This window comes from Brachyhypopomus gauderio, chromosome 3, assembly GCF_052324685.1.
Source record: "Brachyhypopomus gauderio isolate BG-103 chromosome 3, BGAUD_0.2, whole genome shotgun sequence".
NCBI lineage: Eukaryota > Metazoa > Chordata > Actinopteri > Gymnotiformes > Hypopomidae > Brachyhypopomus > Brachyhypopomus gauderio.
Genome location: NC_135213.1, coordinates 33,486,913 through 33,499,062, shown reverse-complemented (window position 1 = coordinate 33,499,062; position 12,150 = coordinate 33,486,913). Strand labels below are relative to the sequence as shown.

The 12,150-nt window shown below is 44.7% G+C and overlaps 2 protein-coding genes across 20 annotated transcripts in view; one reads left to right on the top strand and one right to left on the bottom strand.

Annotated features, from left to right (window-relative positions):
- kcnt1b (potassium sodium-activated channel subfamily T member 1b) overlaps positions 1-7,690 on the top strand; it is a 52,443-nt gene extending 44,753 nt beyond the window's left edge. For 7 of the 18 annotated variants that reach the window (XM_076997754.1, XM_076997753.1, XM_076997755.1 and 4 more), the window contains 7 exons: positions 17-100; positions 411-539; positions 763-783; positions 1,261-1,558; positions 2,525-2,587; positions 4,708-4,792; positions 5,096-7,690. In XM_076997754.1, the coding sequence (XP_076853869.1) occupies positions 17-100; positions 411-539; positions 763-783; positions 1,261-1,558; positions 2,525-2,587; positions 4,708-4,792; positions 5,096-5,213 (798 nt within the window). In that variant the 3' untranslated portion in view covers positions 5,214-7,690. Of the gene's footprint in view, positions 1-16; positions 101-410; positions 540-762; positions 784-854; positions 1,230-1,260; positions 1,559-2,524; positions 2,588-3,524; positions 4,793-5,095 lie in introns of those variants that run through there. The other 11 variants (XM_076997756.1, XM_076997759.1, XM_076997763.1 and 8 more) reach the window with 7 other exon arrangements.
- On the bottom strand, positions 7,674-12,076 carry LOC143509244 (uncharacterized). Of its 2 annotated transcripts, none has more exons than XM_076997772.1 (5): positions 11,793-12,076; positions 11,610-11,708; positions 10,669-11,193; positions 10,058-10,255; positions 7,674-9,778 (listed from the first exon to the last, which is right to left on the bottom strand). In XM_076997772.1, exons 1-5 carry the CDS (start codon positions 11,797-11,799, stop codon positions 7,881-7,883), a joined length of 2,727 nt encoding a protein of 908 aa, XP_076853887.1. In that variant the 5' UTR covers positions 11,800-12,076; the 3' UTR covers positions 7,674-7,880. The 2 variants fall into 2 exon arrangements, with proteins under 2 accessions (XP_076853887.1, XP_076853888.1); XM_076997773.1 differs by having other exon boundaries at positions 7,674-9,736.
- Positions 12,077-12,150: the final 74 nt, after the last annotated feature.

Here is a 12,150-nt window from a genome sequence, read left to right as displayed (position 1 = left end):
TGTCTGTTTCCTTTAGTCTTTTGTGAAGGACTACATGATTCTTATTGCAAGACTCCTGCTTGGTCTAGACACCACCCCAGGGTCTGGTTATCTCTGTGTAGTAAGTTCAGACACGTACACACACACACACACACACACACACACACACACACACACACACACTTCACCACTTCACTTATTGACTGTAACAGAAGCCCCAGGTTATTACATAAAATGTGGCTGTTTTTCTCTCCAACCAGTCATAATTTGTAATTAAGAAGGTTGTGGAGGGGTTGAAATTACACATTGAGATTGAACTTGTAGACATGTGTACCATCAGTAAAGTGCTTAGGCAATGGAAAAGGAAAAGCAGGTGTTCCTTGGGGTTTCCTCACTTGCACATACACATCAACCCATCTGGTTTGGCACAGATAAAGGTGACGGAGGAGGACCTGTGGATCCGGACATATGGAAGACTTTTTCAGAAGCTCTGTTCCTCCAGCGCGGAGATCCCGATCGGCTTGTACCGCACAGAATCCCACATGTTCTCATCATCGGAGGTAGAGCTCAAATGAGCAGTACCTTGATCTTCTTCATGTCCATAATCATATAATCTCAGTTTAGGGCAGACCAGGCAGAAACCGCCTGGCCGTTTCTGAGTACATTTCTCATTTGACTGCTACCCAGAATGCTTTGTGCATGCGATTTCATGTCTGACTCTCTCCTTCCAGCCATTTTAGTCACTCATGCTATCCAATGTTTTGTCCATTTTGTCCATCTCAGTTAAAGGAGATTTGCAAACAGGTAAGAAAATATCACATTCACCCGTGAAAAATGTGTCATAACCCGTCTCATTGTCATATTTGTGCCACTAGTTGTGCAAGTGCATTTCACATTGCCACCCTGGTGAGGGCCCTGCACAGCTGACAGACCTGTGAGGGATCCTGTGACCACACAGTCAGACAGCAGAGAGTATCAACAGCATAACAAGGCCAGCTACAATAATATCAGCATCATACCAAAAACAATACCTCCCACAAAACAGCGGTTTTCCCAGGCTCTCGTTTAAAATACGCTCAGACATTCTTCCTTTTGGGGAGGTCTTGACTCGGCCTTATTAACTTAACATTTTCGTATTGCAAACTGTTTACGCGCAGTTCCATATCTGCACCCAGAACAAAGTTATCTAACGTTCGCCACTGCTCCCCACAATCAGACAACACCGTGCTGATTCCCTGCATAAGTAATCAGCCACGCACGTCTCCGCCCCCACCCGCCCAGTCTCAGGTGTCCGTGGAAGTGGAGGAGTGCGAGGAGGCGCGGGACCGGCGGGAGTCCTGGAAGGAGAAGACGGCCCACCGCAACTCCACGGGCAGCGACCAATCGGAGCACCCGCTCCTGCGCAAGAAGAGCATGCAGTGGGCCCGCCGTCTGAGCCGCAGGACCGCCAGAGCCCCCAGCCGGGCCGAGCGCATCAGCCAGCAGCGTCTCAACCTCTACCGCCGCTCCGAGCGCCAGGAGCTCTCCGAGCTGGTCAAGAACCGCATGAAGCACCTGGGTCTGCCCACCGTCGGCTACGGTGAGTCCACCGCCCGTCCCGGGACGGCGGTCGCGGGCCGTGCGCTCGGTGCCCCCCCCCCTTCCCCCCCGTGTGGTGTTAACGCTCCGTGGCTGTAACTACAAGGGACCGTGCCGTACCTTATAAGCTCACAGTTACATATATTATGTATATTGTATATTTGTACAAGTATTATGATATTGTATGTCATCACCATTTCACTTCTTCATGTGCCCTCCGTGCCATCCATTATGCTACAGCCGCATGCAGAAACAATGGGACATAATGTCCTAGTCTTGCCCATGGAGATTTAATGATACCCTACTTCCTTCATCGGTGACCTCTGGTGGACAGCGGTGGCATTGCACATGTTTGTTTTGCTTTGTGGCCCCGCCTCCCTTAGTTTGGGGGTTGTCGTGCCACATTCCACCTTATCGTGGGGATTATGTTGTTCCTGTTTTTTTGTTTTGTTTCCATGACAGTTGTTGATCGTTATCGTTGTGCTGTCTTTCTGTTGTTCCAGTTAGTGCTGTTTTATGTTTCGTTTCATTAAACCCTTCATTTGTAAACTTGCATTTGCAAGTGCCGTTCTGTGCCCATGACGAGACCGTGGACGTCTATGGACGTCTGACAAGCAGCGGCCACCCAGTCTCGTATCTGATAGTTCATGTACATGGTGTTATTTGTCCCTTCACTCTCACCGTCCTGCCCTTCACTGTCTATCATTTTTTTCTTCCCTCGCTCCACCCTACACTTTTCATTCCTTATTTTTTGTCCAGCTTCTAACAACCATATCCATAAATTTCAGATGCCTTGAAAAGTTCATTCCAGAAAGCCAGGAAGTGCATTATGGTTTAATCTCTAGTTTAAGCTCTAGTTTAAGCTCTTGGTTTCTTGTGCATGACTTTCTACTGCTTGTCTGACCTTGCTTGACCCCTGCTTTCTTTTTTCTCATCCAACTTTGCCTCCATGACCCCTGTTTCGTAGAGGACGTAGCTAATTTAACCGCAAGTGATGTGATGAACCGGGTAAATCTAGGATATTTGCAAGGTAATATTGCATCTGTTGATTGGTTACTTTATTCTACCACTGTAAATCAATAAATCAGTTTAGGTGATTGGTTAAGTAAAATGTATATTAGTTTAACTTTGAAGCAGCCTGTTGTACACAAGGGGTCTGTCTTAAAGTCACACTCCACCATGTTTCAATATACAGTTTAATATTTTCAGTGTTCTGTTGAGTAGAAGAGGCTGTTCACATGGGGTAATTTTCAGATCTACAGTATACATCTCAATTTTTTTTTACTGGTCCTGGTGACAGCATGATGAGTCATCAGGACCATCTTTATATTGGGAACCGTGCGCTCCAGGAAAATTCTACACTCAGTGTGATGCTAGGCATCATAAACGTAATATTGAAAAATGGTGGAATAAATGCCCGTTCAAATATTCATGACCCATACAGACAGCATATCAAAACAAACAAAAGCAAATATTCAGTGTGACGGGTAGTGTGAGAGCGTTTCAGGGCCTTTACTTCTTCCAAGTGGTTGTCTAAGTTATGACATCATCTCAGGCCGAGGAGCTTAGCGTTAGTTTCCATCTGCGAGAGCGGTTTGTTCACATATGCTGCTGTATGGTAGTTTGTGAGCACCTCCCTGAGATCTTAAACAAGTTGGCGTCTTTCCTTGCGCACAGCGATAGCCGTGTGTGCTGTTGGCTGACTAGAAGAGTCTGGTCTGTTGCACTGTGTTGTAAATGTTTCTTACAACATATGAGTGCACATATTCCATAACCAGACATTGTTTTTTAAACCAGCAAAACTAACAAATTGGCTGGTCAGCCAGTTGACTGCTCACAGTAATGATAACGACGACGCCCGTCTTGCCAGAAGAGCTTGAAATATCTCTTTGCTATGCCCTCAAATTCCCTCTGAAATCTAGTGATGTAGTTGTTTTTTTTTTTCCTCTGTTTGGTAACACCTGAAGAGGGTACCTACATGACAGAGGGTACGGCAGGTACACAACAAAGTTATAGGCACCTTATGATGAGGATGATGACGGTGATGATGACATGACATGTTGAAGGGCTTTGATTCCAGGATGTTTAGGTCAGAGTGGAGTAGAAGGCATTCTGCGTGTGTTGGGAGGGTCATGACCGATTCAGTTTCCATTTACTTACACAAAGGCACTTGTCACGCACTAATTTCTTTAACCTGCTTTAGAAGATCCTCTAGAAGGCCTCCTGGGAGACTTACACAGCACTTTTTTTTTCCATGTAAGATTTTGAGGTTTGTTCTTGTCCAATCCCACACTACCAATGTATTTTGCTTCACTCTGATTGGTCGAGTCTGGCCTTGGTGGGTCTGACAGATGCTGTGAGCATGCCTCTGTCTGTGTGTCGGTCTTCCTGTATGTTGACTTGGAGGCTGCGTGTTGGCATGGCAACCTGGCGACATGCGTGAGGTGGTCTCTGGGAATGCCGGTGATGCGGACGGACGGGTTTGGGTGGAGTAGGTGGATGGGTGACCGCGGAAAACCGTCTGCATGCGTGGGGCGCATGGGAAGCTCTGGCAGCTGCATGGGCGTCCGTTAAAACCGCAACCGTGCCCCGGTCAATAACGGTCAGCCCTTTTCTCTCTTTCACCCGGCCCCGCCTTGTAAGTGGCTCAGACAGGTGGGTTCGGACGAGCAGAGGCACTTTGGTCCCCAACATTGAGTTCCCCCTCCCTTCCCCAGCACAGAATCACACTGCTCAGTCACTCACACACAGGTAAAGGCACTCGGCGCCAGCCCTGAAATCCAGCTGACCAAGTGGGTGTGAGTCTCAGGTCTGGTTTCACAAACACAGAACCACCCCAGTAATGGACTAAGATAATTGAAATCCAGGTTTTTAATCCATCGCTAGACTTAATCTGTCTACAAAACCAATCCTGACAGACTCAAAGGAAATGCCACCCATTTTATTCAGGGCTTTTGTTTAGATATTAGTGTCTTTTCAGCGTCAAATGACTTTGTTTATCACTTATTGAAGCTTGACTGATAATAACCTGTGGCAAAGGTTAATGATATAGTCAATTGCATAGAGCTTTTATAGGTCATTAATAACTGTATGCCTGAAATGTGCCGGCATGCCTGAGTCTTTAATGGAGTTGCTCTCTCTCCTCTGCAGATGAAATGAATGACCATCAGAACACACTTTCCTATGTGCTGATCAACCCTCCTCCAGACACGATCCTCGAGCTCAACGATATTGTGTAAGCCTCAGCCTAGATCTGTGTTTTTGAAAGCAGGGAAAATCAAACAATTCGTCTTTCCCATGCTCTAACATACCCATTCGTGATCCATGAGGCCCTAATTGTTTAGCTGGGCTGCATGTCTTGCGAATTAGGAAGAACATATAAAAAAATACCTAATCCTAACTGTGGTTATTAAAACACTTCAAGATGGCTGCTACTGTCACTTTACCTTAAATGGCATGCTATATAAAGCACCTTGTGCTGTAGAATGACGTCCAGCACCCATTAGATTCATGTTGTATCTGATATTCTCTTCTCCAGGTACATCATCCGCTCTGACCCTCTGGCCCACATGCCCGAGGAGATCCCGGGGGGGCAGTCCCGGGCCCGGCTGAGGCAGGACTTTGGCACGGAGACGCGAGGAGAAACTCACCTCTGAGAGCCCAGGCTACCACTTACCTGTCACAGGCTGCTCCGGCCCCCGGTGCCTCCTGATATTGACCCACGTGACCCCAACCACATGACCCCTGACCACGTGACCCCACCCCACCCACCGAGACCACATGCCAGCCAATCATGTTGCCTCTACACCGTGGGGCATATGGCAGTCGTGCCATCGATAACCAACTTCCCACACTTTATTTTGAATTAACCAACCCAAACCCTTTTTTAGGACGTGGATGTGGGCTCTGTCGGTCTGTCATCTCTGGATGTGGTTGCACTTTTTGTAGTCCGTGGGATTACAGGAAGAGGGCGGATACACGTGGAACGTTCTGGACCAAATGCACTGTTCACACCCTGTTCTTTTACCGCTCAGTGTAAGATGAAGAAAATCAGAGCGTGGTGTTTGGCTGACGAGGTAAAGAGGAGAGAGGAAGGAATCAGGAAACAGGAGATCTCAAGAAAACATTAAACAATGATCATGTATATCAATGATCCATTTTGTAAATACACGTCGGTACATATCCTTTATACTTTCACATGCTCATTGGCTCTGTAGTATTCCACAGTATTGTTTTGTACTTGAAGCACAAACATTTTACTTTAGAACTGTCCAATTTCAAGTAAACTCCAACTATTTTATTATTAGCAGCAAATCTAAGATTCTTTCTGAAGTGAACTGATATCAAGTTTTAACTTTTGGTATGAAAAGTCACCTATTGAAGATTATTTCTCCCGTTTGAGTTCTATATTAACACGTTGCTAACTCATGGTAAAAAGTTTCATGCTTTACTTTAGTCCAATATTCATGTTTGTACACAGTCCCGATCACCTTAAGATGATTGATTGAGAGTCGTCACAGTAACTGGGGCTATAGACAGAACAGGAACAGTGTTTCTCTCTATGGAAACATGCACATGTGCATATGAACGCCCCATTGGGTCCCTGCTTGGTACATGGATTCGATAAAGAAGATCTGTAAACAATTCCAGACTATAAGCCACTGATAGTTTTCAAAGTCTTCTTCCCTGGGGGCAATTGGGGCAGTTTTGCTTCTCTTTACATTATGTAGTTCCAGTTGCATAAACTAAATGCCGTTTATCGTTTTAATGGCATGTGTATTTGCTTTCTGCTTGGCCATTATTTTAGGTTACAATCTTGGTTTTCATTCCAAAAATATGACAAGGATATGCCAGATTTTTTGCACTATACTCTGTTGGATTCAGAGTAACCTAGTATTGCATGACCCTTTAACATTAAACTACCCAGAGAGGAGGCAGTACTGGAAGTGTTTAAGGAATTTTAAACAACTTCTAAAGAAAATTAATTGAACACATTCCTGTTTTTGCAAGAACTACGTTTTTTAAATTTAGTTATTACACCAGTGAAATCTCAACAGTGAAACATTCTTGGGCTTGTTCCAACCACATGACCTTCTGTTTTAAAGCTGAAGTGAATTCCAATGAGTTAAGCATAGTTTCGTGACTTTTCAGGGGAATTTTTTATAACCAATATCAGAATTGTTTTTTGTTGTTTTTAATAGACACTTCATGAAAGGGTATATTTATAATTCATATATTTATCTAATTTATCAGACACTTAGCAGTTTATTGATGAACATGGAGGCTTGTCACGACTGTTGGCCCTTTGATACTCTCCCCTCTGGGTACTGTAGTTTTTTTGCATTAAACGCACAGTGAAGGCAACTGGCGAAATACGAACGGATATCTGTCGAGTCATATTTGCCTGCCCATCCATCTCAGGTCACCAAGACGATGAAGGCGGTCCTGGAGGAAAGGAGCTGAGGAGCTGACCGTTCACAATGAACGGATTACAAATCAGCCATAATTCTATATCCTGTTTCTATATCCTGACCACTCAGTGTCACTCTTTAGGGTGCAGAGGAGGCTGGCCAAGCTCACTTCTCTGACCCCGTGTTTACACACTCCCTCGCCGAGCTCAAGTCGACGCAGCCAGTGGACGGTTAACACTTCTAGCTCACCGGTTACCTCAGTCGTCTTGCTCATGCTGACTACCTTAAACAGAGTCAAAGAAAAATGATCTACATTGTTTATTTGATACAGTATCTTTTTGTTCTACTCTCATTTGTAAAGGAAATGCATATTGTGCATGTTAACCTAGCCTACTGATTCCTAACTCGGAAAACTCCATCTGTTTCATCGCCAAACCTCTGACAGCAGCCAACAAAGTGGTACTTTCTAAGTGACGTAGTACACAAGAACTTCAGTAGAGGTAGGAGATAAGTGGACTGTGCATGTCCTTCCTTACATCCCCAAACCTACGAGAGACCTGTTTACATTTGCTGGCTCCTGTTTATGTGCAGAATACATTGTAAAACAAAACAACAAAAAAAAGAACTGACCCATTTTTTTGTACAATTTCTTATATGAAGTCTGTGTACTTCTGATATGTATGAATGATTCAATAAATGCTGCATGCAGCCAGAAACAATGATTTCTACTTTAATCTGTTTTATTCATATTTATGGATTGGTTTAAAGCACACAATGTGCAAAGGTGAATTGTACAGTATGCTTCATTCAGCTTTCTAATATGTGCTCACGCTAAAAGTTCCTAAAGTTTAATAGAGATTTTTTTTTCAATCTCAGTGTCTAAAGAAACCCAGTGTTCTTTCAGTTCCTTTTCTATTTTCGGTTGCGAGGTGTAAGGTTCGTGGGAACACGTTTAATGACTCCAAATTGCTTCCATTTCTGCTTGTTTCTGTGGGTTTGCCTCCACCTCTCGCGCGTCCAGCGCCCACGGTTCTCCACCACCTCGTGCAGAAGATCTATGAAAGCGTATTCATTATCCACCAGCAAGTTGTCGTCACTTGGAGAACCTCCAGCAGGGGGCACTGCTGAGTCACAGCTGGAATGGACCTGATCGTTCTGTCCTTTTGTCAGCGGATTCCTTCTTTCCCCATCTGTTCTTCCGAGTTGCCGCTTTGATTTGGATCCGCTCGGTTCGTTCTTTGGAGTAATTTTCCCCATAGTCTCGTTTCCAGAATCCTCAGTTGGATTTACAAATTTCTCACTTTCAGCTTTTGAGAGCATCTCTTTGTACAGTGGATTGCTGATGACCAAGTCAGAATGTGCCTCATTTTTGAGTGCAGGATGACTACTGACATCAAGCCATGATTCATTTATTCCAATTTTATCTTCAGATGAAACGAATACATTTTGAGCACAAGACTGAACGACAGACTCACAAACGCCCATGGGGGATTTCACCGTTTCCACTGTGTCTTCCTCGCTTTGTGATTTGTGCACTGGCAAGTGTCCTGCACCGCTGCCTTGTGGGATATTTTCTGGGTCGTCTGAAAAGACGTGGGGCGTGAACCAGTCTTGATGTGTGCGTTCTGTGATGGCGGTGAGCTTCGAGAACATGTTTAGGATTTGTTGATTTTGGGCCCAGTGTTTCTTCCACTGTGTTGCAGTAGGAGGCCAGGTTAAGACTCGCCTGAAGGGCCTGGAGGTTCTGAAGGTTCTGGAGGGCATCTGCTCGGGAGCAGCCTCTGAAGACATCTGCTCTTGATTTGGGCTTTGTGTTTCTGGGTCAGTTCCAATGGTGAGATAAGGCATGTTTTCAGCATCTTCTAAAGGCCGGAGAAAATCATCACTGCCCTCCTGATGAGGTTGGTGTCTAGCCGAACTCGAGGTCAGGACTTCCAGAACACCTTGCTCATTGGGCAAATTGCTTTCATCATCACTGTGCAGATACTCCTGTTTGGTTTTTTCCATCAAGGAATTTCCCCTCGTCTTTCCGTCCTCTATCATCAGGTTCACGTTATATTTTACTTCTGCTTCCAAAGCATTAAGCTCCTCACTGTCATTGTCACAATCTACTCCGTCAAGCTGCGGATACTTATTTTCCAATTCACTTGGACTCGCCCGTTCTTCTTCGTCCTTTTCCCACTCCCCTCTCTCTTTTTTCGACGCCGCCATCTCACGACGTCGGTCCTCACGGTCATCTCCTCCATTCTCTCTCTGGTGCTTCTCCGTTTCCTCACGCTGCATCTGCCTCGCTCCTGCGTCAGCCTGCCCTCCCAGTTCAGCCTCTGGCCACCTACCAAAGACATCCGGGCCCGTTCTGGACAGCACGGGGCCCGTTGTGGACAGCACGGGGCCCGTTGTGGAGAGCACGGGGCCCGTTGTGGAGAGCACGGGGCCCGTTGTGGAGAGCACGGGGCCCGTTGTGGAGAGCACAGGGCCCGCCGATTTGGCTCGTTTAGCGGTCTCCCTCATTTGGCACATCCCCGTGCCGTAAATCTGGTAGATTTGTGACACCTTCTCAGGCTCAGGTACTCTCTGGCTGAGTAAAGCTACAGTTCTGCTACAGTTTGGCTGGTTCTTTTTCAGTTTGGCTACGACTGACTCTACGTTTGTTGAGTTTTCCAGGCCTTCTCTGCAGTCTGTTTGTGGTTGTTTCGCCCTTTCTAGGGTCCCTGACGAGGGTTGGATGGCCAGTAGATGTTTCCGCACTCGTTTTCTATGGTACAAAACTGACAGAACACAGATGACAAGAACCAGGGCACAAAGTACCACTGGCACAAGATACTCATTAGCATAAATCTAAATCTATTTGGACGTATACACCATCTGTTCTCAGCAGAAATGTACAGCTTATTCATGTTGTCGGAGATCACCCATGTGATCACTAACTGATCAGTAGTATCATGCATCTGCTTCCTGTGTGTGTTATGCTTTGTTTAGTTTCCGTCATGTTCCTGACAAGTATTGATGAACTAAAGTGATTCCAAATCTAATATGCATTAGTTCATACATGTACTAATAATTTGTGTATGAATCACTTCGAAACTTACCAATTAAGCTGATGAGTGTGGCACGACTAACAGCTCCTTCATCTGATGGTGGTTGTAGGGTGTTTGTAACTGTGTGGTCTAAACCTGTGGTGGTGGTCTCACATTGGGACACGTTCCAAACAGGTACTCCCCTCTGACTTTCTGGGCTGTCACAGAGCACCTCCATCTGATTCTCCAGCAGAGAGGCGTTTTGCAAATCTGCAAACAATGTACAAACATCAGCACTTATAGACAACAGAGCAAACATAATTAGCTTGACTATATGGGCCATTGTAAGTATATTATACCTTTCACTGATCGGTTACTGACACTATCAGATAGGAAGTTTTATTGCAGTGTTTTAGTGAGTTTTAGACAGTTTGCATGAAAATAATCTGATTATGATTATCAGTTTTACACAGTACAATTCCACAGTTCACCACATCCGTTTTACTTCAAACCCCTTGTGCTATAGTTGTAATTGCAGAACAGATTTGTGTGGATTATTTTTGATCTCTCCCACACTGGTCAGAAAGAGCACAATACATTTGCCATTCTGATTACATCTCTTAAAGCAATTAATAACTCTAAATAAAATACTCTAAATGTGGAGTATTATTATTATTTTTTACCTCTTAGATAGATGGCAAATTCCTGCACTGCACAGGAGCAGTCCCAGGGGTTTCCATCCAAACGGACCTTGGTGGTGTTTACTGGAAGAAGGGTTTCTACACTCAGATGTGTTAGTCTGTTGTTGGATAGGTCCAGATGTCTCAGCTTACCCATGGAGCGAAAGCTCCCTGTTGTAATGGTGCTTATCTGGTTCTGTGACAGGTTCAGTCTTAAAAGTCCCAGGAGATGACGAAAGGAATCGTCGTTCAAAGCCTCAATGCTGTTATTGGACAGTGCAAGGTTTTCAAGTACTTCTTTGTGAGTGAACCAGGTAGAGGTGACTTGGGAAAGATCATTGTCGTGCAAATTGAGGGTCCTGAGATGGTGAAATTTGTCAAAAGCCCCTGGTGCAATAGCTGTAATTCCAGTTCTGGTCATCGTCAGACTGGTGACAGAGGCCAGATTAGTATCATTGAATACAGTTGTGTTGATCTCCCCCACGTTGTTCACAAACAGCACAACAGAGCTCAGGCCAGCGGGGTAGCCTAGCAGGGTGACATACAGCACAACGCGAGTCATTAGGTGGCTAAATCAAAGCTGGCGTTTCCATACAAAGACATTAGGCTCCCATGCATGCAAAACGATTTTAAATCATATATAACTTGACCCACTCCCAGCCCTCCCCCATGTTCTGAATTCTCTCTCATAAGCAAACAAAATACACGACTCTGTATAGCACTTCTCCTGGAGAACCCTGGCAAGATGACCAACACATTATTGACAAATTTAAAATGTTCTTGCATGAGTCCCATTTCTGAAGAAAAAAATCTTTATTATGTTTACTATATTATCTATTTTTTGCCAGAACAGAAACAATGTTTGGTCAAAATAGCATCGACTATTAGTCCAGAACTGTCAGCTACATGTTTCCAAAATATGTTGTTCAAGGAGTAAAACTTACGTGTTGGTATTTCCTTACAAACATAGTCTTGTGCCTGCACACAGCTGTTACACCACGCAAAGTCCAGACTTTGCAAAATTCCCCAAACCAGGAGAGAAGCTACGCACGGAGCAAAAACAACTGATTCAGGTTATTTCTTTTAACATAAAACTGGGGTATAATATAGAAACTGGTTGAACTTACCTTGCATGTTGTAAAGGTTTCCTACGTCTCTCAAACTACTGACCACCCATCCAACAAATGCAGATGTTATTAGCCACCTGCTGAGAATAAACTGCCAGTTGTCATGGTACGTGTGTCTTCAGTAGATTGTCAAGGATACAGCAGAGCCTTCTGAAGCAGTCTGAGGTGTTCCAGTCGGGTAAAGCTGGTACACACCACAGCACATGTCTATGGGTCAGTGATGAATGCATGAAAAACAAACTGAACCACCGCCACTTCTGTGGGAGGTATATGCTCGATTGATAGTGCTCATAAAGTGGTTTTCTAGTAAAATAATGGAATATAAAATTATTATGGGATGACATCAAATAAAACCATG